General features: G+C 39.8%; 1 protein-coding gene across 7 annotated transcripts in view; it reads right to left on the bottom strand.

Moving 5' to 3' along the window:
• KCNC2 (potassium voltage-gated channel subfamily C member 2) overlaps positions 1–25,856 on the bottom strand; it is a 208,969-nt gene extending 183,113 nt beyond the window's left edge. For 4 of the 7 annotated variants that reach the window (XM_037049424.1, XM_037049427.1, XM_037049429.1 and 1 more), the window contains exons 1-2: positions 25,642–25,851; positions 23,838–24,540 (exon numbers count right to left, since the gene is read on the bottom strand). In XM_037049424.1, the coding sequence (XP_036905319.1) occupies positions 23,838–24,521 (684 nt within the window). In that variant the 5' untranslated portion in view covers positions 24,522–24,540; positions 25,642–25,851. Of the gene's footprint in view, positions 1–23,837; positions 24,541–25,078; positions 25,185–25,641 lie in introns of those variants that run through there. The other 3 variants (XM_037049428.1, XM_037049430.1, XM_037049425.1) reach the window with 3 other exon arrangements.
• Positions 25,857–26,075: the final 219 nt, after the last annotated feature.

Raw genomic sequence — 26,075 nt, 5'->3', positions numbered from 1 at the left:
TTTAAAACATTTTTAGAAGTTCTCTGTTGGAACTGATGTCAGCAGGCCATTTATGAAACACTGGAAAATCAGTCCTACTCAATTATAGGACACGCTCTTTTGTTCCATCCTCATACTTCATCCTAATTTTCTCAGCTGCGTTCCTTCACCTGCTTGTTCCTCACCTTCTGGATTATGGGGACTTCACAGGGAGGCGGGCTGGCACTGCTTGGCGTGGGCGTTATTTGCAGAAGACACACAGTGAAGGCCAAAAGGAATGACTGTGGAACCAAACTGAAGGCAGAGGCTAACAGCAACCTTGCCAAGAGTCTATCATGGAACAGACTGCTTAATTTAAGTTCAATTGCCCACTGAATACTCCTTGTCTGAAAACACCACAATTAATAATATAAATATAATAACCTGAGGACTATAAATAAAAATTATGAGAACTCACATTGCCAGAAGTTAAGAATGTACATACCCACATACTTTAAAACACACCAGCAATAAAAACGTGCATTTCTACATGGCACTTCTGTTCCTCAAATAACATAGCCTTTGTGTGCAATTATTGAGTAAAAATGAAAAGCCCTCATTTTTGACTGCAAAACCCACATTACCCAAGAAGCATTCTACCCATCAACAGTCATACCTTTTTTGAGTAAAAGATTTTAAGACGAGATTATTATCATGTAGACAGAGCTTGCATTAAAGCCAACAATAAGAGCAAAAAACACAAGGTCATTTAAAGTATGCTGGTCCAACAACATCTGAATAAAATTATATTGAATTGTACCCCTTTCCCAGCTCTGGGACCAGAGAAATCACCCCTGGCAAGGACACACCGATCACCTTCGCTGCTGCTCCGGCAGTGGTGTCACCGGACGGCCAGAAAAGTCATCTACCTCTGTGTGAGCACTAACTGCTTCACACATCACAGCCAGTGCCACAGTGGACACCGTGCTTCGCCATGAACATGTTCAGTCCAAACATGGGTAGGAATTAACGGCAAAACACGGACAAAGGCTGCAAAATGAGAACGCCCAAAATTTTCTTCTGAATTCTCCTGAAAATGCAACAGAGGGTTGCCAGACTTAGCAAATAATAATATAGGATACCTACTTAACTTTGAATGTCAGATTTTTATGGTAAGTATGGCCCAGAATTTAGTATACATGTTTATACTAATGACATGTACTTATTGTTTATATGTAATTGGAAGTTAAGTGGGTATCTATTTTATCTGGCAACGCTACAGCCATAAAAACATATAATGATAACACATTACAATAGCCCAGAAAATTAAGGACAAAATCAACAATATGCTGGAATACAAGTTTATACTAATTTAAATATGTCGTGGTAAGAATAGTTAAGAACCCATGTTTATAGTTACTGTGCCTAAACTCTTGAAAAGCAATGGAGGGACTTTAGACCAAGATTAGAGAAATCTGAAAACCATTGAGCATAAAAGTTGTAATAGGTGAGGGCTTTACCTCTGACTGCAAAACCCACATTACCCAAGAAGCATTCTACCAATACTTTTTCAAGGAACGGGAACTATTCAATAAGAGAAACGAAGTCTATTTCTGCAACAACATTTTTCCTTTGTTGTTACTCTTTTGATCCAGGAAGGAATGAGAGTTGCCAAGGTGGTTACGTTCCCCACACCAACGTGTATAACAGTGGTTGGGGCTACCCTTGCTTTTAGTCCCTCACCATCTGACAACCATTTCGGGAAGCCACTGACCTAAGGGAAGAAGGAGGTTTGCAGCTGCTTCCTTCAAGAATGCACTTGTAGGTCAAAGTAGTAGAGGCGTTTGGAGTGGTGCATGCTACGAACTATACCTCTACATTTACGAAATACTCGATTGGTCCGTCTCTCAGGAAACACTTCTTTAAGTCCCTACTGTGTGCCAGTCTGTCCGAGGCAACAATAATTCATTGAGCAAAAGGGATCTCGGTCTCTCTGTGCTTCTTGATTACACACTACTTTCAAGTAATTCGGAGAAGTAGGCAATGTTATCTTACTTCATTTCAATGCAGAGTTCAACCATAGTGAAATTAATGATCAAGGCAAGATAGAAAGCTGTCAGCTGCACTCAACAATCTATTGACAAAAATACAGATAATTTCCAAAATTCTCTATTATGACCTCCTGGGATTTCTACCTGTGATCTAATGAAAAAACACTCTCCTGTCCCCAGATATAGACATAACACAATCCCTTGATCAAGGCCACCAATTATTAAAGATTCTGCACGACAGCCTTCCTATAAGTGCTAATAGTAATAATAATAATAATAGGCTTTCAGCCAAGGGGGAGGTGGCGCAGATAGATATGCTTCACTTCTTCACACAACCAAAAGAAGGATGACAACAAATTTAAAAATGAAAAAATAATCAAAACTGCCAGAAAATCAAACTGTGTGGAAGTCTGACAACCACACAGGAGTTAAAGAAGAAACATTCATCCAGCCTAGTAGGAGGGGTAGAAATGGGCAGCTGTTGAAGAGAAGACTCAAGGCAAGCAGTGGCTGGTGGAGGAGGGGACTTTGGGGAGTGGGGCAGCAGGTGGCAGACCAGGCAGTCCCACACTGACGTGCTGATAAACCAGGAGGAATAACCGGGGAGCGAGACAGACCATGAAACCCAAGGTTCCAGCTCCAGGAAAATGAAGCATCAAAACCTCTGGCTGTAAATATCTGTGGGGGTTGTGGCAGCAGGAGAAACTGCCAGTCTCACAGGACAGTCTGTTGGAGGGGCCAAGAGGGGTCCCAGAACATACACAAGCCCACTCAAATGGGAATCAGCATCAGGGCAGCACCTGAAAGGACATGATTCATGTGTGGGAAGTGGGGGGAGTGACAAAAAGTAGGGTGAGAGCAAACAAGTGGCATTGTTCCCTCTCTGACCCCTCTTCCACAAGCAGTGCCACAACACAGTGAAGTGGGTTGCCACGCCCTGGCAAAATCCCAGAGCTCTACCTCTTACAATATCACAGGTGCACCTAAACAAAGAAATATGACCCAAATGAAAGAACAGATCAAAGCTCCAAAAAAAAATCTAAGCAACAAGGAGATATCCAACCTATCAAATGCAGCAGAGTTCAAAACACAGGTAATCAAAATGCTCAGAGAAATTACCAAGTACAGCTTCAAAATAAAGGAAGAAGTGAAGGCTATACAAAGTGAAATAAAGAAAAATATAAAGGGAACCATCAGTGAAGGAAAGGAATTCAAATCAATGATTTGAAACATAAGGAAGAAATAAGCATTCAATCTGAACAGAATGAAGAAACAACAATTCAAAAACTGAGGAGAGGCTTAGGAACCCCTAGAAATACTTTAAACGTTCCAGCATCCCAATCATAGGGGTGCCAAAAGGAGAAGAGAAAGAGCAAGAAATTGAAAAACGTATTTGAAAACATCATGAAGGAGAACTCCCCCAATGTAGCAAAAGAAATAGACTTCCAGGAAGCCCAGAGAGTCCCAAACAAGTTGGACCCAAAGAGGAACACACCAAGACACATCATAATTAAACTGCCAAAGATTAAAGATAAGGAGAGAATCATAAAAGCAGCAAGAGAAAAGAGAGTTATGTACAAAGGAGTTCCCATTAGACTATCAGCTCATTTCTCAAAAGAAACATTACAGGCAAGAATGGGTTGGAAAGAGGTATTCAAAGTCATAAAAAGTAAGGACCTATATTCAAGATGACTCTATCCAACAAAACTATGATTTACAATGGAAGGGCAGATAAAGTGCTTCCCAGATAAGGTCAAGTTAAAGGAATTCATAATCACCAAGCCCTTATTATACGGAATGTTAAAGGGACTTATCTAAGAAAAAGAAGATCAAAACTATTAACATTAAAATGACAACTATCAACAACTAAACTTAAAAAACAAAAATAAACTAAGCAAACAACTAGACCAGGAACAGAATCACAGAAATGGAAATCACATGGAGGGTTATCAATGGGAAGGAGAAAGAGGAAGAATGAAGGAAAGTTACAGCGAAAAAGAAGAGTAATTGGTAGATACAAAATAGACATGGGGAGGTTAAGAATAGCATAAGAAATGAAGAAGCCAAATAACTTATATGTATGACCCATGGACATGAACTAAGGGAGGAGGAATGCTGGAGGGAAGGGTGGTATTGGGCAGAGGGGAATAAAGGGGAAAAAAGGGACAACTGTAATAGCATAATCAATAAATTATACTTAAAATAATAATAATTTTAATATTAAAATATGTAGGCACCTTACTTTATGTTCCACATTCTACTGAACACATTAATTACATTAGTTTCTTTAGTTTTCATATCATTTAATCCTCATAATACCCACTTTTATGAGAGGGTTTTTTATAAATAATGAAACCTGAACTTAAGGAAGTGAATTATATCACCCAAGATCATGCAACTAATATATCATAAGACCCTATCTAAATCTAGGTCTGTCATTTCTCCAAGGAGAACATACAGAGGATCCAGAGACACATGAAAAGATGCTCAATATCGCTAGCTATCAGAGAGATGCAAATTAAAACCACAATGAGATACCACTTTACACCAGTCAGAATGGCTATCATAAATAAAGAAACAAACAACAAGTGCTGGAGAGATTGTGGGGAAAAGGGGATCCTAGTTCACTGTTGGTGGGATTGCAGACTGGTACAACCACAATGGAAAACAGTATGGAATTTTCTAAGAAAACTAAAAATGAACGTGCCTTTTGACCCAGCAATTCCACTACTAGGAGTATATCCTAAGAACCCTGAAACACCAATCCAAAAGAACCTATGCACCCAGATTTTCATAGCAGCACAATGTACAATAACCAAGAGTTGGAAGCAACCTAGATGCCCATTGGTAAATGACTGGATCAAAAAGCTATGGTACATTTACACAATGGAATTCTATGCTGCAGAAAGGAAGAAGGAACTCCTACCCTTTGCAACATCATTGATGGAACTGGAGAGCATTATGTTGAGCGAAATAAGCCAGGCGGTGAAAGACAAATACCATATGGTTTCACCTTTAACAGGAATCTAAACAACAAAACAAACAAGCAAGCAAAATATGACCAAAGACACTGAAATACGGAACAGGCTGACAGGGACCAGAAGGGAGAGGGGAGAGAATCATAGGGGAAAACGGGATGGACTCACATGAACAAGTATAAAGGACACATGGACAATAAGGTGGGGGCTGGAAATGGGATGGAGGTGGGGAGCACTGGGTGGGGGACAGGGCTGAGAATATAAGACAGAAAACTGTACTTGAACAAGAATTAAATAAAAATTAAAATTTAAAAAAATAAAAATAAATCCAGGTCTGTGTGATGCCAATATCTATACTCCTAGCCATCAGCACAATATGTTGTCTCTGAAAGGGAGATTATGCTAGACCATAAATAGATCATGAGGAAGTGCAGGACAATTCTCAGACTTGGCTGCATTCCAATGCTAGATGTCAGTCGTCTCCGTGGGTGGGCGGGGAGACTTGGGAGAAGCAGAGTACAAGAGCACTGTAGGGTAAAACTGGAAGCAGAGATGGAATCTGCAGCAAGAGATAAGTGAAAAAGCGCTCTGCTGTTGGAGAGTGAAGTTCTCCCTGTAAAACTACCTGCTTCAAGTTTGCCGTGAGACAGACACTGATTCAACAAAACAAAAGCAAAGAAGAAACTGAAAAATGGTTTTTAAGACAGAAAAAATGAGAACTAATCTAAGTGAGAAAACAATCAAGTGATTTAATAAAAGAATGTGCAAAAACCAGAAACATGTTAGAAAATTGAAATATTTAAAATATTTAAAAATACATTAAGGGTATTGAAATGGAAATATATTCTGTTGAATATAGTGAAGAACAAATTTGACACAGCAAAAAAGAGGAGATAATCATAAATGTAGAAGGCTACTTAGGAATTTTTGTAAAAACGCAAAATAAGAAGGAATAGCACAAATGAAAGATGATGAATAAAATTTTAAAAAGGAGAGTGAACCTATAAATACAGGTAGATTTGGTTTCTTAAGTTTTTTTAAAAAAATGGATGTGAAAACAGAGAAGCTCCAGATGGCTCACGAGGCCATCTTTGACTGCCCCATAATTACTATATTTTTCCATGTATAATACACACTTTTTTGCCCAAATGTTTGAGAAAAAAATAAGGATGTGCATTATATATGGGTAGTGCTAATTTCATCTCTATATAAATGTTTTTAATGCTTTTATTTATGCTTAGGTATTAAAAGTGTAATTAGAAAGCAATAATGATATCTGCATGCAAAATAATACCCTGGAATATGATCATTGGTTTTGTTTCCAAATATAAGTAAATTAAAAAATGAATTAAAAATTAAAATGAAAAAATTTTCCTGAAAGTTTAGGCCAAAAACATGGGTGCTCATTATACACAGAAACACAACATACACAGCAAAATACCATACATTTCTAGGGCCTCTTTCCACATCTCCCCCTGGGCCCTCCACCTGCTACTCACACCTATCTTCTTCCAGTTCTTTCAATACGCTTTTCTCCCTCACCTCTAGGCCTTCCATCCCACTCCTTTCCATTACTTAAATACTTGTTTCTCTCCTTTGGCTAAATCTTACTCTTTCTTTATATTTTAGCTCATGTCCTTTTGGGGGCTAAAATTTGTTTAGGGTTCCTGTCTGTGTTTACAACACATTGGAATTTCCCTATCCTCTTTTTTTTAAATATCATCATTATTTAATAACAAAAACAATTCATTATTTCTAAATATCAGACAGAAAACTGCAGACTTTGGTAAACAGAACATGTATCAAAAAAACCTCTATATTGAGCCAAGATAACTTTTAATTGTGAACACAACAGAGAAGTACCCTCAGATATATGAAGACCCACAAAAAAATAAAACTCAAGTCATTCCTCAAATAATGAATTTAAAAATAGGTAGCATACCATAAAGAAATGTTTCCAAATTGGCTCAAGAATGAGAAGATAATGATAGGAAAGCAATAATAATAATTTGTTAAACAGGTATGTCTTTAAATTTTGACCATAAATACAGTTATAAATTATATACATGTACCAAAATAAAGATATATATTAGTTATAATTCTCAGAAATTATTAAATGAATTACCACTTACTAAATGGCACATCCACAAAACCTAGAACAATATACTAAAGTACTATTTCCATCAATAAAGATTCAATAAGATAATCATATCTATGATTGATTAACATGCTAAAAAAGTGAAGCTTACTCATACATATCAGTACTCATTAAAATGCGAGAGCAAGATACTATTAACAATACCAACTAAACGTAAAACAAATAAAAACTATACTAAATTTTTAATAATCTTTAGGAGATAAGAAATGTTTTCTTCTTCAGTGTATTCTATACTTCTCTGATTTTTCATATTATTTAATGATTTATTAACTTATTTAAAAAACAAATAAACTATGATCCCTTCTTAAATACATGAACTTGTTCTAATATTTTACTGTATTTTATAATTTTCATTTTATCTATTATCTCCATTTTTTCTAAAGCCAATATAGTTTCACCTGATCTCTATACTAAATGTGGCATGTTTGTGTAAAAGAAGACTTACTACCCTGGCTGGTGTGGCTCAGTGGATTGGGTGCCTGCCTACGAGCCAAAAAGTTGCCAGTTCAATTTCCAGTCAGGGCACATGGCTGGGTTGGGGGCCTAGTCCCCAGAAGAAAGGAGAGGGGCAACCACACATTGATGTTCTTCTCCCTCTCTTTCTCCTTCCCTTCCCCCTCTCTAAAAATAAATAAATAAACTCTTTTTTTAAAAAGGGGGGGTTTCTCATTCCTTTTATTTCCATGACCACTAGAGTGTATGCATATTTCATTATATGTCTTTCTCAGTCATTCTACTTGTCACAGCTCAGAGTGAATATCTGGACACAATTAGGTTTTAGAAGTATTGATCTTCATTACTGCCTTGTTCTGATAAAGTGCATTCTAGATAACATGGGGGAAAATCACGTTTGGTTATTCTATTTTATTAAATGAAATAAGATAACAATACCGTGATTAATAAGAATCTTTTTTTTTCTGCTCTCATCAAATTTCCTTGCTGCTGCAACATCCATTCTTCAGCATCTTAGGACATAACATCTTTTGGTGAAGGCCTTGCTTCCATGTAATTAACAGGACAATGGTGCCATCTATTATCAGCAGCCAGATGCTTCTCTACAAAACAGGGACGAGGCACTGGGTCCCACTGGCCATGTCGCTATGTGAAAAATTAAAGCACGCTAATATGTAAACATTATTTCAACTTAATGTTGTTACTTTATTTGGGGACTTGAAGCATCACAAACATCCGTTAAACCATCCAAGTTCATGTTCTTACAAATGTATTCTCGGTGGGCAGTTGAAAAATTAATGTATTACCATTTTCCAAGTGATAATTTTCCAGCAGTTTGTGTTATTGTTAGCCCAACAAACTTCTTATAATAATGATAAAATCACATACTATATATAAGTTTTGAATTTCTTCACTAGGAATTTATATATTTGGGGATCATAATACATAAAAAGATAAAGAATGGCTCAAAGAAAGAAAAAACATAGACTTTGTACGGAAGAATCATAGGAGAGAGCATTTCTTGGAGTCGCTCCATTTCTTCCCAATGAGATGCAGAATCCGTAAGAACCTCAACCTCAGAGGCAGCAGGCACTAAAATAAGGAGCTGGCTAGGGGACAACGTCTTGGAATTTTTCCGCTTCCTACAGAATTTGCCCTCAGCATACAGCCAGCAAGATCAGCTTTCTGAATTAAGTAGAGAATCAAAAGAAAAGACAGTTCCTAATTAGATGTGTTGGTGTGATAGAGAGAAGTGAAATGAACTTCTTACCACCTCGGATTTCCTCAAGGACACTGGGGAAAAAGAAGAGAAAGAAGAAGAAGGAGGAGGAGGAGAGGAGGAGGAGAAGAGAGAGAAGGAGGAGAGGAAAGGGAAAGGGGAAAGAAGACAAGGAGAAAAAGAGGGAAACCCCGAAGTCCTGTCTCCAAATGAAACTTCCTTTCTTAATCTTGGGAAGTGTTCCTAGTTTGCCCACCTACTTGTACCCATCTACCCTGAAGGGAATCCTCTCTTTATTCATGATGCTGACTATTTACCCACATAACATTATAATCACCCCCATCATCTTTCAAAGGAAAAGATATTTGACAATCAATAGTAAAAAAAAATGAAGAAAAGTGAAAACCAGAAAGAAATCTTCATAAAGGGATCAGAGGTAGTACCAAAAATGAAACAGAATATTAAAAATTGCCTAGCTAGTATCTTCAGAAAGATAGATGTAGACACTGCAACCATTAAATGAGAGCACACTGATATCAAAAAAAGGAGAAATCAGAAAATAAAAGATTTATTGGATACTACAAATATGTTGCCAAAAGGGAAAAGTCAATATACTGGGTTGAATAGTATCTCCCCTAAATTCATGTCAACCTCAAACCTCATAATGTGACCTTATTTTGAATTAGCATCTTTGCAGAGGTAGTTAGCTAAATTAAGATATGGTTATATGAGATTATTATGGGCTATATCTCAACCACTGGTGTCTTTATAAGATGTGAAAACTGAGACACAAAGACACACAGAGAAGAGTGGCATGGGAAAACTGAGGAGAGACTGTGGTGATGCATCTGTAATACAAGGAACACCGAAGATCGCCAGCAACCACCAAAAGCTAGGAGAGAATAATGGAACAGATTCTCCCTCAGCACTTCCAGGAGACAGCAACCCTGCTGACCCCTGGATATCAGACTACTAGACTCCAGGACCATAGGAGATGTCTGTTGTTTCAAGACATCCAGTGTGCAGCAATTTGTTACAGCAGCTCTGGGAAACTAATACAGTCAGTTAAGCGCTATAATACTATATCTACAAAGTGATATGGAGACTCAGAGAAGGAAACTATTTTTGAGAGAATATAGAAAGTGTCAAGCAAAAATAATGATATACAATATTGAAAGATGATCCAATCACACTGTTAAATCCAGAAGGAGAGGTGTGTTCCAGGCTGTGACGACAGTGTAGGCACACATGAACACATCATTTGTTTTCAGGTATGGCAAAACATATGGCCTGACTTCAGCAGTACTTTTACTAGTGGACTTGTAAGAGGTATTGTTAGGAGCACAGATGGTAGACAGATTCGGAAGAACCAGGCCAAGGAAAGTACTTTAATGTGTAACCAGAGGAAAACGACAGAGATTTTAAGTAAGAAAACAACGTGGTACATTTATGCTTTAGAAGGAATTGCACTGCCTTGCATTTGAAGTCACCATGTTCTGCCCAGTTTAACTACTATGAGGCCTGTTTTCAGTTTTTATTTCTTTCCTCACTACCTGTGCTGTTTCCTGGACTTTTATATAAAATGTGTATTTATTTAAAACAATTTCTAAAGAGTGTTTAAAGCCATAGAATCTTATTAGTATTTTATTAATCTCCAGTCAATTTAAGCTTCTAGCTCGGCAGTCTACATGAACTACTACATTGAATAATCAGTTAGTTCCATTTCACGGAAATTATACAAAAATTAATATTATGTTTTTGGGCTTTAAACCAAAATAATAACAATGCAAAGCTGATACTTCTCAAGATACTTCTTATTCCTCACCTCCTTTTTATGGTGGTGAATTACTATAATCAAAAAATTTAAGGGGCATACTTTGCATCTAATGTCACAACCATAAAATCTATAAAATTGCTGTCTATAAGCCATTAATCGGTACTGAAATGTAAAAGAAAATCATAAAACCTGATACAAAATATTATGGTGTTAAACCCCATAAAAGAATAACTATTAATAAACCCAATTCTCAAATCATATAATCACCGAATCTTGAACTAGAAAAGTCATAAAGCTTTTCCTCCCCCACGGTACAAACAGAAACTAGTGAACACTCTTGATGTCTCTTTCTGCTTCATTCACAGCACCTAATCAATCAACAATTCCACATTAACATGTAACTATATCCATTGTACTTCATCCCTCTGGCCACTGTCTTAACTCAGGTCACTGGAATCTCTAACCTGTATGAAAATTAATGAAAAGGAAACCTCACTAAAATGGAGTAGGGAGTTGGAGGGGAAAGCTCTCACACTCCATGCCCAAAACAGGAGGAACTGTCAATCACAGAGCGCAACAGAAAAATCAGTCGTCAACAGGAAACAATCATCAATTATAGGCTCCAACAGGAAAAGATGTACATTGCATCTTCTGTAAGAAACCAAATACCCCAGCAACTCAGCCAATGAGAAACCGTGACCTCCCTGACCTATTACTTTTCTCTACCACTCTCCTCCTTTTATTGCATAAAATAACCTTCCTCTCCTTTGTTTGTTGACTTCACACATGGCTTTTGCAGTAGCTTGCTTACCCTGAATTGCAGTTCTTTGTTGTTCCCAAATGAACCCATTTTTGCTAGCGAAACAACTGACTTTCATTTTTAAGGTCAACAGATGCTAAACTGCAGGCCTCCTCCTCAGCTCAATCCCCTCCTTAGGTAAAATAGATTCAGAATGACACTCCTAATTATAAATCTGCATGCCATTGTTCTGATTAAAATCCTTCAAAACCTTCCCATTACCAGCAGGGGAAGAGGAAGACGTTTCCACCCGACCTTAGCTCCGTCCCCTGCCACCACTCCCCACCTCTTCACAGTGCGGCAGCTGTGCTCAATTACCTGCAGTGTCTTGCACAGGCTGTGCCTCCTTTCCCTTTTAGAACTTTGTTTAGGCTTTTCCCTCTGTCTCAAGAGACCAGCAGTGACATATTTCCCTCAGGAAGTTTTCCCCAACCTTGGGAAGAATATGTTAACCTCCAAAGCACCCTGTGTTTACCTTAACTGGACCTCTGATGACATTGTACTATTGTTTTCCTTTTATTCTCCTCTTCCAGGAGACCACCCACTTCTTAAAGGCAAGAGATATGCCTTGACCTTGCCACTTGCAAAATGCCTGGTATATAAGACATACATATTAGGTATTGTTCTAATTAATCACTATTTATTTATGAGGGACAGAATTACTGTTACCAATTTCCTGACATTATTCAGTTTTCACATGAAAAATTTCAGGGACAGACAACTAATTTTTTTTTCATGAACATTCTAAATGCCAGAATGCTTCTTTAAGTGGCTATTGCAACTACACCATCCTCCAAAATAACTAATGGTTGCCTTAAGGGATAATGATGATGATGACCATGATGATGACGATGACGATGACGACTACACAAGTGACATAGAACCAGGCGCTATGCTGGATTCTTCACATGAATGTGCTTAGTCCACCTTCATAAAATATCTTTGAATCAGATACTATTAATACCTTCCCAATTCACACTGGCTGGTGTAGCTCAGTGGTTGAGTGCCAGTCTGTGAACCACAGGGTCCCCGATTTGACTCCAAGTCTATGGTACCTGACTGACTTGCAGGCCAGGCCCCAGTAGGAGACACACAAGAGGCAACCACACATTGATGTTTCTCTCCCTCTCTTACTCCCTCCCTTCACCTCTCTCTAAAAATAACTAAATAAAATATTTTAAGAAAATACCTTCCCAGTCCAGATGAAAAGAAGGAGGTTTAGAGAAGCAACTTCGTGAAAGCTACACAGCAAGCAAGTGGTGGAATCAGAATTAAAACTCAGCTGTCTGAGTCCTGCGCTCAGCATTACTTCACTTCCACTTCAGCCCAACCATCAAAGAGTCCGTCAGTCTTTCAATTCTTTGACACTAAAAGTATTTGTACTTAAAAATATAATAATAAATAAATTTTAAAAATAAAAATCTAGTTAACTTTGTTCTAAACTGGTTCCCAAGTTCATCTGTCCACGGATCTCTTTTAAGGGTAAATACCTGCTCGTATCCAGAAGAACTGCAGACCTATAAAACACACTTGAAGAGCTGGTCTAAACATGAGTATTCTCCTAATTTGCCGTTAACTTGTGTTTGCTTTTGGAGCAACCACATCATAGTAGTAGCATGTATGGGGCCAGGAACCAACTACAACCCCAAAGCTGTGCACCTCACCAGAATCTTAACCAAATCCTACTGAATTATAATCTCTGGAGTCTCACTCAATTTCAATTTCAATTTCTCTGGGAATTGAAACGTGTACTCATCATCTTATGTTATTTCTAGGCACACCTAAGTTTCAGAAATACTATTTTTAAATGAACTGAAATAAGTTTTCAGTTCTGCCCTGGACTTAGTATCTTATATTTCATCAGGAAGTCTCATTTATAAACCCAGAGGTGCCTTCATTCCAGTTTCAACCCTCTGTACTCAAGTCTGTTCTCCTGCCTTCTGGTCCTTCTATTGCCCCATATTCCACGGTACAGTGTTCTCTGTTAGTCCTCCATGTCTGCCACTACTTGACTGGCCTTCCCCTTGAAAGCTGGGAAACAAGTATCTTTTGGCAGTTAACTAAAATGTCATCTCCACTGTATAGAAAGGTGGGTTCCTCCTTACTTTTTGTGTCCACACTATACCACTATCTCTATTTTAGTATTTAATGCATTCTGTTATCATCATGGATGTACATTTCTTCCTTTCCAACAGAATACAAGTGTCTTAATGGCAAATGCCAAATGTTAACACTTCTTGCCTTTTCAAAACTAATGCAGTGCTGGCCAGTAATGGAAGCTCAATAACTATCAGTTGAGGGATATAAAAGCATTTAAAAGCCTTGATTTTTGATGCCTGATTATTTTCCAGCTTGTTTAGCTAAGAAAGAAATATACAAATGCCCGGTGACAACACACATCAACCAATTGATGCAAACCATGGTGGAGGAAACACAAAAGGTTGCTGAGAAACCTAGCACCGAAGCACAAAGTCAGGTACTCTGACAACTACACTCACTTCTAGAAAGCAAATGAACCAAACAGGCACCTAACATAGAAATTGGAGGTGAGTTAAGTCAATGAGTGATACATAAAGAGAAAAATGAACTGATGTTGAAAACTATCTCTAAATTTTTAAAAAAAACTGAAGAGCTGATACCATGCACAACTAAATACTGAGCAGTGGACTCACAGAAGAAATTGAAATAATTAAATAACCCTATTTTTACACCAAGATTAATCAATTTTGAATGTCATTGAAGCCTTTTGGTGCATTAGAATATTTTATTTCACTAATTTGCTTGAATTGTGTATTTCTTACATTGTACTCTAAATACCAAAACACTGTCAACAGCATTTAGAACAGAGAAATTAAGCATAAGCTCAAAAATGTGTACTCATCATGACATAAATATGATTATTATTCAACTTCAGGCACACCCTAATTATTTTCTATGACTGATAGAGGTTCATGCAGAACTAATACATAATAAATCTTCAATACCTTAAAAAAAAGGCTACCTGCATTTCCACAGAAGAGTGCCGGCTAAGGATCTATCCTGTCCATTTCCTACTTGATTTAAATGAAAGGCAGGTTTCATTAAGGATATTTTAATAATATTCATAATTGCCTTCTCATTGCCCACCCCAAGAGAGAAGCAGTACTCTTTAAATAATAAATCAAAGTGTAATAACCATATTGTTCTATTTTCCTAACTATCAATTTTGTTCACTTTATCAAAATTAATATGTCAAAATAGGAAAGATGCTTATTTTGGCTATGATTCCTTTGCTATTGTTTCCAAATTGAATTATGATACAATATTCACTTCTGGCAAACAGTATTATATCCTGAATCAATAAACATAAATATACCAAAATAAGCAACCTCGTATCTGAATTTCTGTTGTACAATTTGCAAACACAGACACAAACTTCACATAAGTTCTGAACAACAGCTGGCCCTTTCATTAAACCCAATTTAACAAACTACTCAACAAATAACTTTATATTGGTACAAATAGTTTTTGCTTTAAAAATTCATAACCATGTATAAAATTTAGAATCGGCCGGATATACTGACAATATTATTTAAAGATCATCTAATTTTATTTTAAAAATCTTTCCCAGTTTATCACTTAATGACCAACTTAAAAATTATGTGCAAAATGCCCTGGCTGGTGTAGCTCAGTGGATTGAGCGCGGGCCTGTGAAGCGGAGGGTCGCTGGCTTGATTCCCAGTCGGGGTCCATGTCTGGGTTTCGAGCCAGGTCCCCGGTGGGGGACGCATGAGAGACGGCCACACATTGGTGTTTCTCTTCCACTCTTTCTCCTTCCCTTCCCTCTCTCTAAACATAAATAAATATTTTTTAAAAAATTATGTGCAAAATGTAGTAAGTAAGAGAAAGTCTGCAGCCAATAGGTGGCGTAATTTCATCTCTGGCACTGTCTCCAATGAGACACTCAAAAGAAAAACACCGTTCATGGATGATACTAAGACAGAGAACACCTGCCAGGAATGACTGTCTTGACCTTTGCTCCAGTTTTTTAAAATGTCAACAATGTTGTCAAATACTTAAAAAAATGGCAAAGATCTAAGATCTGACAGCAAACCCATAGGGTCTTCAAACAGAACATGAAGACGACACTACCGGGTTGTCTGCATGGAATTTTCTGAATACACAGAACACGGATATCCTTACCATTATCAACTTTCAGAAGAAAAGATCAGTCAAGTGACTCTAGCAAATTATGAAGTATTTTTTCCCTGATATCACCAGTAACACTTTGGCCAAAGTTCTTCTGTTTTATTCCTATAAAATGAATTCTCTCAGAAACACTCCTAAAATTATAGTGCTGCTTTACATCGCATCCCAGTGCAGGAAACACAGACTAACCATCCATTAAACAAAAAAAGGTTCAAGGATGAACTTTTCTGCCCTGTACTTACTGACCTCACAACAACNTTCCCTGATATCACCAGTAACACTTTGGCCAAAGTTCTTCTGTTTTATTCCTATAAAATGAATTCTCTCAGAAACACTCCTAAAATTATAGTGCTGCTTTACATCGCATCCCAGTGCAGGAAACACGGACTAACCATCCATTAAACAAAAAAAGGGTTCAAGGATGAACTTTTCTGCCCTGTACTTACTGACCTCACAACAACCTCAAATCTCTCTTGCAGACCTTAACAAGAGTTCAAAACATTTTCATTCCTCTGCGTAAACCCACCTGATTGGGTTAATCCTGTATGAGAAGAAAATGCCCTATGAAACACATTAGCCATCACCAGTAGGTTTTGCATCGGGGTTGCATTAAAATATTTCAAAGGCAATAAATCAAACAGGAGTAAAAAACCATGTTACAAAACACACACACACAGAGATAAAGGAGAATACTGAAATTATTTCTTAATTATCTAAATATCTCCTGAAGCCTATTACACATGGATGGCTATTTGGGAGCTAAGGCTTCTGTAGACCTTCTCGGGGAGATCGCGAACTAAAGGAAAAAATAGGAGGTAAGTTCATAGGTTCATAGTTTTGAAACTTTCAAAGTAGATCAGTGAGCTGTAGAACTGGTAGAGAAAGCAAGGGAGAGGGACCTGGAAATAAAGGGAAGGCCTGCAGCAGTGACAATTGCTGGCTTTCATTGAACAATAGGAAATGGAAGAGCACAGACCTTACCCTAACTACTGTCAACACGCCTGCTGCTTCCCAGGGGCTACAATCTGTGCATCTCATGTCAAACACAGTCCAGCCTAGGCAATCAAGACTGTACGGGAAGGGCATCCAAAATCAGGTCTAAACGCTGGTCCTGGGCCTGTCACTAATGAGCCATAGTTATGCTGCTTTAGCGTGAATCAAGGCAACTGTGCCAGATGACGGTCCCTTTCCTTGAACTCTTAAGTCTCCTAAACACCTGTCATGTGTTGACAGTCTGTCATGTATACCAGTCACCAATCCCATTGAAAAAGTATATATTTTTGGTATATGCAATACACATGCATGTACACACACTCATGTTCTCACTCCAAACTTTAAACCATATTCCTAGATATCTTGTCCATCCATATAAAAATGTTATAAACATATTCTGAGTATGTATCTGTTATGATAGTGAATATCTCTTTTTATATAAATATGTGTATCCTTACATAGAACTATTTTTCTCAAAAGAGAAATTTGGAGCACTACAAAATACATATATAAATATCTTGAAATGTTATTGATTAGTGAGTATATTAAAATGTAAACTTATGAACTGGGTTGGAAAGCATTATATTCTCCAAGCTCATTCTGATAAAACAGGCTATGAAAGAGACAGAACTGAATAATTTGACACTATTTTGTAAACACTTAAATGTGTCAGGCATATCTGCAAATTCTCAAGTGAATAAGATTTTCCCCTCTGTATAAAATACAGGAAGTGAAAAGGATGGTGTCTTTGACAAGACACTTTTCAAATGGAAATAAAACTGAGATTATCTAATCAGTTATCCTTGTGGGTGGATAGATTTACACCTGCACTGACTCTTAGATTTAGGAAATGACAGAGCTGATCATCTTTATGGGTTTCATGACGGAGCCACAGCAAAATATTTCCTGAGATCAAATGTGCGGTTGAGAGAATGCTGTTTTCAATGGAAACGAGAAGCTCAGAGCCACCCTGTTTCTATGGTAACTAGAGCAGCCGTTACCCAACAGCTGTAGGGGAAAAAAGGGTAGAAAGTTATAAAGGCAAAAAAACAAAATTGATGCTGGCCAACCTGATCCGTGTGGCATTCCTTATGGCACAATCAACATCAAGGCAGAGGTGCTGTCCCTGCACCACCAACCCCAGGGACCTCAAGTAATTGGTCTCCTTGCTTTCCCTCCAAACCTCAAAACATTAGACCTGGAAAGAAGTTTGGCTACTATCTAGTCCTATGGGTCATTCCCATTTTTTCTTTTCTTTTTTTTTCAGAATAAGGCAAAGAAAATTAAGACTCAGAAAGATGAAGTGAATTCTCCAAGGTTACACAGCCAGCAGTGAATTCAGGGTTAAAGCATAGGTGTCATACATTCCAATCCAGGTATTTTTCCAGTGCTGTTTCCACATATTCCCTATTCCTGATCTCTTCTCTTCCAAGTACTCACAGTTTAGTCACTTTCTGTGAAAATATTTACTACACAATATTAAAATTAATTACCACCTTTCAACCCATAAGAGAAGCAAAGAGCAGTGCTAATCTGTCATAAGAAACATAAATCTTGACTAATCTTCTAAAAAAAATCTCTTTGTACTTCAAGCAGAACTGAATTAAGTCTACATAATATATTGTTTGGATTATGTTGCCATTATCTATTTCCCTCTGGGGATCTGTGTTTATCTTTTATCAGTCTTTTAGTGCCCTTTACTATTTTACTTAGGCATATTTTTAAAGCTTGCCGTAATAAAAAGGACTTATGACTTAGAAGTTCAAAAATATGAGACCTGAAAACTACATTTATTTTATTTGTAGTAGTAAAAAATAAATGGTAATGATCCACATTTTCAAATGAGAAAGATTGGCCCGCATTTTTATACAAACCCACACATTTCCTTGTTTTCCATTGCTTTGAAAATGTGCTTCTTGACAGAGAAGAAAAATTTCCTTGACTCTTATCTTATTTAGCTTTGTCAGCTGAAGTACACAAATGAGCTCTTAGAAAAATATTACAGAAAAAATCACGCCTCATCTGTCCAATTACATTCACCTTTGGCACACCTAACGCCCAGCCTAATGCTCAGACCATCTACTTTGTGATTCAAATATAGCACTGAAAATACAATTGACTATTGCAGTTACTTAGTTCTTTCAGTGATGTGTTGAATTAGGTACTCTCTGGTCCTATCCAATCCTCAGAATATAAGCACATATTCTGAAAATATAAGCATGTCAACTTCAAAATTGTGGCCTGGAAAATGTCAAGATAGTTTGACGCTTATATGGCAAATGCAAACTGTTACCATTACAGCAGATTCTTTTCAGGGTTCTGAAGGTTGGATTCACATTATTATATGGTTGGCCATAACTTTTAATTATTATACAAGGGATGAAGAGACTTGACCATATCCCCCAAAATCCAGTTGTTTCATATAAGTACAGCCTTCATCATCTTCTCCAATAATATGACAAAGAGAAAGCCCATAAGTCACTTTGAAAGCAGAATAATCAAGATTAAAACGGCCTAACACTTTCATAATAAAATACAGACCAACAACACTTGAACACCAACACTTCCACCTAGAATATTTTCCAGCACGAGTCAGGCAATATTTCCATGCAAGTTGTTTTTGAGGAAAATGTTTTAATATCTCTAGAATTTTGTTTGTTGTTATTTTGTTGCATTTTTTAAATTTAACAAATCATGTGTTTAGCAAATGTTTTATTATAAATACAGTGATGAGTTTATTGAGGGTGAAAGACTGTATCTTCTCCATGCATTTCCAGTATCTTACATAGTTTCTGGTCTAGAGCGACTGCATAATCACAACTCATTGAATAAATAAATGCTCTAAAATGTTTAATAATTAACAATAATATTTTATGAACAAGGTATATTTGGCCATGAATTCTTTTTACTGGGCCAATGCTTACAAAACAAGAATTAAAACATTTTCCTTCTTTAATCTTAATTTTTGACTCCAGTTGTCCTTACCTTATCATATTCTAATTTTTTTAATTTATTTTATTTTTTAAAGAATTTATTTATTTATTTCTAAAGAGGGGAAGGGAGGGAGATAGGGAGGGAGAGAAACATCAATGTGTAGTTGCACTCATGAGCCCCCTCCTGAAGACCTGGCCAGCAACCTAAGCACGTGCCCTGACAGGGAATCAAACCAGCCACTCACTCCTTGATTTTGCAGGCCAGCACTCAATCCACTGAGCCACACCAGGCAGGGCTATCATATTTGTAATTAAACGTTACATTTCAAGCCAGTAAATAGCTATTTAGGTCCTTTTCTTTCTGGTTTTGTTGTTTATTTGTTTGACTTCTTATTTATTATTTATTTATTTCAGTTTGAAGAAGCGGGGAAAAAATGGCCCATAAAAAGTAAATCAAGTATGTGAATTCTGAATCCAACTCTAGATATTGAAATTTAAATTTTAGTAGTTTTACTGGAATTCAGGAAATAAATATTTTCATGATTAAAAAAGGACAGATTCACTACCATAACCCTTGGGCACCGCAGGATGAGCTGCACACCGCAGTGTACTGGATAAAGGTCTGGGGAACAGGCACGAAAAAGTCTAGACCCACACCAAACTTCCAGCGTCTTCCATGTGATTTCATGGCCGTTCTTCATTTGTTTTCCTTTTCTAAAATGTTCTTTGAAAGTAAAAAAAATGGTCTATCAGGTCATCAAAGATCATCCGGCCAAGGAAGAGCCACAATCTGAAAAAGAACCTAACTCAATCACCTTCCATCTCCCTGCACCCCCCAAAATAAGTGAAAAGAAGAGGAAGAAAGAGATACTTATAACTGCTCTCAGTTCTTTAACATTGGGAAGAAATTATTTAACAAATTTTAATTCTAGTATTTTGTCGCTACATTATCTCCTTAAAACTTCTAACAAATCTAAAAGGTCTATCGAGGAATCTCTTCCTGGTTCCTATCCACTTACCTATAACAGAATGTCTTCAGAAGAAAGCACATACAAGTTTGTTTCCTTCTAAAACTTAGATATTAAATTGAAAAGACACAACGCAGAACATTTTCAGAGGGACAACTATGCATCCTTGCGTTTTACTATTTGTAAATATCACTCAATGGTATCAACAGAATTATCTTTTTCCCTTGATTTCATTCTCCAACACAGGTTTGTATGACAACTTATTTTTGAATTTTATAAATTTCTATTTTTGAATACTATTCTTAAGGATAAGAATTCCAAAGTGTAAAATATACTTATTCACCAAACTAACTTGGACAATGTAGACTTCTCAAATATGTGTTTACATCATAAATTAAAAGGACTAGAGGGGAAGTGCCAACCAAAAAAAAAGACAAAAATACAACGTTGTAAATTGCAGTTAATTATCCAGTTCCTATCACCATTGTTTCCATCTGCGACTTCAGATCATAAAAGTTAGAAATAAAACACATCTATTATAAAACTGACCCAATCTCTTCAATATTGGAAAAGATGACAAATTTTAAAAGGTGTTCAGATAGTTAAATTATTCATCTCAAGTACAACAATAAAAAATTCACTAACATAAAAAAATGAGAAAAATCGTAAAAGTTCAATGTGTAACTTCTCTTAAGAATGATCTGTGGCAGTTAAGAGCCCAGCCAAAGCAAATCACCTGATAACTGATGTATGTCTCCTAGAACCACAGCCCTGTCCAATGTAATTCTACTTATCAACCTAGTCAGGTCACAGTTAAGTCAGATCAACATCTGAACTAAAAGCGTCCATATAAAAATACTAACTCACATTTAAAAAGAATGTAGGTTTACTTCTGATGATTCTTTTTTTAGGTAACTCTAGCAATTTGAAAAGGGATTTCCCTGAAAACAAGTCCTACAATGTTAGCCAATCTGAAGGAAAGCAAGACATTACCTATCAGCTGGTGAATAAAAATGGAAGTTCAAACAGGGCTGGTTTAAAGAAGTTAATTTCAATCCCATATTTTTACTCCAATGCTGGGCGCTGCAGGGTAAAATTTCCTCCAGCCAAAGTCTGGAAATACATATATCAAAAAAAGTCCCAGATGACCTTTCAAAGGTAGCGTGCTGGTGAATATCTTATGCTGCATTAGCTCTCCTGAGCAACATGATCTGCAGCAATTTCACAAACCAGTCAGTCACAGTCAGTTGTGGCGGAAGGGCCTGGAGAGGATGTCATAAGACCTCCAGATAATTTTGGCTCTGCCATTATCTTGCTATATGACCTTGGCCATCACTTACCATCTGTAATCTTCATTTTCCTCATCTACAAAATAAAGGGTCTTCACAAGGTGATGTCAAAGAAATTGTCCATGTCTATGATTCTCAGCTGCTTCTACTTCTAATGGCTCTGTGACCTTAAGTTAATCTTTAACCTACCTGTGTTCTTCCCTCGTCTAACATGGATGTAACTCATGAAATCTTAGAAAGATTTATAGAAGACTGTTTTCAACCTAATGGTCTATCCTTGAACCAATAATCAATTGAATCAATTTTCATAGCAATAATAAATGAACACAATCTTATTAAAGTTTTCGCTAGGCAATATGTCCTACAATAAAGTATATTCTATGATCATAAGGGAAGGATAACAAGATACTCTTTTTACAGCACAGAAAAAATATATATATCATATGATGAATCTGCAAACAAATTCAGTTATCTTTTTAGCCACCAAGGAGAAAGAGTATTGTAGCACTCGGCTGGGGGGAAAAAACCCCACAGATGTAATGGTCGTGAGTCGGAGATTTAATTTAAATAAACATGTACTTGTTCGTTTGTGTTTTTCTGAATGTCAACTTTTGTCTGAAAAGAAGCTTTCAGAGTTGAAGTTATGAATTCTATATTCAAATATGGTCATGTGGACCTCCTAGAATTTATGGATGCATTTAAATTCCAGATTCAATGGAGTGGCAGTGTTTTAAGTTACCTCTTTCATATTCAGTTTCACACTGAAAACAAAACATGTCTTCAGACTTCTTAAGGGGTGTCAGAAGCACATCTTCTGACAAGTTGGTAGAGAGACAGCTGCACAACATCTCAGAGGCAAAGACTTCCGACACGCAAAGACAATAATGAGAATGAAGCCAAAGCGAAGCTGGAAGAACTCCCATCCTGCCCAGGGGGGGGCACCTTTTCTGGGAGTCAGAAGCGAATGAGACACATACAGTTGCAGAGACTTAATGAAATACAGTATTCTGTTCTCACATATCATTAAAAACCATTCACATACTATATAATTTTTGGTTATTTATATTTCTTTTGTTTCCTTTAAATCGAAGAAATCACTATTGGTTACTTTTATAGTCCCCTTTATGGGATTTTGAAGAACTAATTGGGAATGTCAAGAACCAAATTTAAGCTGTCACTCAAGTTGGAAACTGAAAAGAAAAATTGAGGGTGGGATCACAATCTAAAGAGAAAAATAAAGTTTGCCACAATTTAAATTACCCAGATTTAGAAAATTTGATGAAACTTGGATCGCCAAAGTGACTAATTCAAATTCAGCCTGTGAAAAACGTCGATACAGACCAAGGGGAACGACACCAGCCTCCAAAATTCAGTGTGCAAATGGGCTCTCTGGTCAACTCACTGGGAAGAGCAATCCCAGCATTCTTCTCCCTCGGAAATAGACCAGCCCAAACAGCACGCAGGAGACTGTCTTCACCAAATGAACCTCCTGGCACCCCCTCTCCCACGCCAGCCACAGGTACATGGATTCCATTTCCCCTTCCTCTGTCCTCAGATGAGATCCCTAATTGAGCCACTGCCCTGGGTGAGTCAGATGTGACGGAGAGTCAGCCTCACTGAAAATGTCAGATTGGGGTGACCGGAAGCCCTGAAGAGACATCGGTGCAAAGGAAAAGTTGTAACAAAACCATCAAGAAAAACGAACAAACAAACAAACAAAACCTCAAGATGAAGTCTGATGCTGGTTTCAAGACAAAGTTCCAGACAGACTTGCACACAGAAGTCGACCCAGGCCCTTTAGGTGCCATCTGCTAAAGTAAATCTGAGTTAGAGTTGAGAAGGGGAGGAGGGGGGTGAAGGGGACCTGGGCAGATGGGGGTCCGGGCCCCTGAGTTTACCTTTCACCAGACGGGCTTCCAATCTGGGCTTCCCATCTCCTCATCTGGGAACCCTGATACCCCGTTCCCCTCCCCCACTCCCCACCCCAGAGGCCCTTGGAGCAAATGAACAGCAAGTTGGGGAAGGAGTTGGAAGAAGTTGGAGCAGCAGGGAAGGGGGAGGGTCTGGCCTTACCCTGGCGGCTCGGGACGAGTAGGGGTCCTCGAACAGCGCCCACATGCGGGGCTGCAGCCTCCTCCAGCGGCCAGACTTGCCGTCGGGGCCCCCGGGGCCCGCGGTGTCCTCGATGCCCAGCCTCTTGGCCGCCAGGTCCTCGTCGTCGCCAGGGTCGCCGCCGATGAGGTCGGGGGTCTCGAAGGTGTCGAGGGCCTCCTCGGCGTCGCGGTGCTGCCTGTAGGTCATCCAGCAGCAGGGCTCCACGTCGGTCTCGTCGATGCCCCAGAAGGCCAGCTCCTCCTCGAAGAGCGGCCCGCACACGTCGGCGGGGCAGTGCAGCTTGCCCGTGCGGTAGTAGTTGAGCACGTAGGCGAAGACGCCCGGGTGCCGGTCGAAGAAGAACTCGCGGCCGCCCCCAGGGTGGTCCGCGCCGCCCCCGCGGGAGCTGCAGTTGCGCGCGCCGCCCTCGAAGCAGCCCCCAGGCCCCGGGGACAGCGCGGACAGTCGCGGCGACGGAGAGGGCGGCGGGGGCGCGGGCTGCAGCTGGTCGCCCGCCGCCGTCAGGCAGTCGCCCTGGGGCTCGGAGGCGGCGAGCAGGGCCAGGCGCGTCCCAGGCAGGGTCTTCAGGGTGCTGCGGTAGGTCTCGTGCCGGGTGCCCCCGACGTTGAGGATCACCCTCTCGTTGTTCTCGATCTTGCCCATCTCTGTGGCTCAGACATGACTGAGGGGAGGCGAACACAGCGCCAAGTTAAATATCTCGGCCGACAGAGCCGAACCCCCACGCCCGCTCCCGGCCCAAGAGTCCCCAGATGCGGGGTTGGCAGGCAGGCAAAGGGCAAAGGACCCTCCCTGGGGGGTGGGCGCCCGGGCTGCTTCCGCCTCAAGCCTCACGCCTTTCCCAGGTTCCCAGGGCACCAAGGAGGTAGCAGTCCAAGTCTTCCTTGACCTTCCAGGACACCCTTTTCCCCTGCTTCAGACCTCACCTTTCTCCCTTTGCTCCTTCATCTTTTCACCCTTCACCCTCCCAGCCCTGATCTCTCTCTCCGCCCCCCCTCCGCCTCTCTTGCGCTTTTCTTCTCCCCGCCGCACCCCCCCACCCCAGGTCCCTCTCGTCCACTCTCCACTCTCCTAGCCGCTCTCTCTCGGTCCCCTAGCCTGGAGATAATTCCCTCAGGCAGGGAGTTCTCTCTGCTGAGCCAAGTTGGCCGAGCACGCTGAGAGCCCCCCGGACTCGGCCCAGAGCCCCCTGGCCCGCTTACCCCCGGTCAACTCTGGGTGGCTTCCTGCGCCCTCGTGCTCAGGGCGTGCCCTCTGAGCGACCTGTTCTCGGTTCACCTCTACTCTCCTCACAGACCAGGCAAAAAGACTGAACGCAGAAGTCAAAGAAAAAAAAAATCTCCCTGATGTTGCCTTTCACCAAGGAGACCTCGGACCAATTTCCTGATCCAATTTCCTTTTCACCTTATTGTTGTTGTTGCTTGTATTATTACTACTTGGGAAAGGAAAAGACTAACTAGGATCCATTTTTGAGAACAGTAACGATTAATGCATCCCACCCCATCTTCTCTTCCTAAGAAAAACAAATGCCTCGGGGTGGGGGGTGGGGGCTGCTTTCTAGGAGGGGCGAGGCCGCGGGAAAGGCTGCTGGGGGCACACCCCCCGAGCTGCAAGTGCTGCCTGACAGTGTCCCGGTTTCCAGTCTCCCAGCCACCTTCCCCCTCACTTCCACACTCCTAATGCGGAATGGAAGGGGGATGCCTGCCTGCAGGGACAGCATGCCCTTCCCCGCACATCACCCCCTTTCCCTCCCGTCCCCAGATACCTTAACGAGACCGAGATAAAAGTGGTTCTGCTCCGGTGTCCTCGTGGACGAGCTTCTCCCGGCAGCCGGACTTAGTCCCAACACCCAGCCGAGCCGCCCTTCTCCAACGAGAAACTACTTGTTGGTGTTTTGCGGGTTCCGGTGGTTGGGCCGCTTGCCTGGGCGCTGGGGTCGCGGAGACAGCCCCGGCCGGCCGCCGGCCGCGCTCCCCGCCCTCATTCCGCGAGCGGCCGGCTCGCCCAGCGCCAGCCTGGGCGCCGCGAGTCACCATCGCGCGGGGATGGGCGAACCATGGAGCTTGGGGCGGGTCCAGCCGGCGGAACCTGCCGGAGCGGGCTGGAGAGCTCACCCTTTTGAAGGTGAAGCCACCCAGCTCCGATTGCGAGGGGCAGATTCTGTTTCTCCCCCCGTAGGAACCGCGGCTGGAACTGCCC

This window comes from Sturnira hondurensis, unplaced genomic scaffold, assembly GCF_014824575.4.
Source record: "Sturnira hondurensis isolate 20B ecotype Veracruz unplaced genomic scaffold, ASM1482457v3 Scaffold0006496, whole genome shotgun sequence".
In the NCBI taxonomy this organism is placed as follows: Eukaryota; Metazoa; Chordata; class Mammalia; order Chiroptera; family Phyllostomidae; genus Sturnira; species Sturnira hondurensis.
This window is presented reverse-complemented; position numbering and strand designations above follow the sequence as displayed.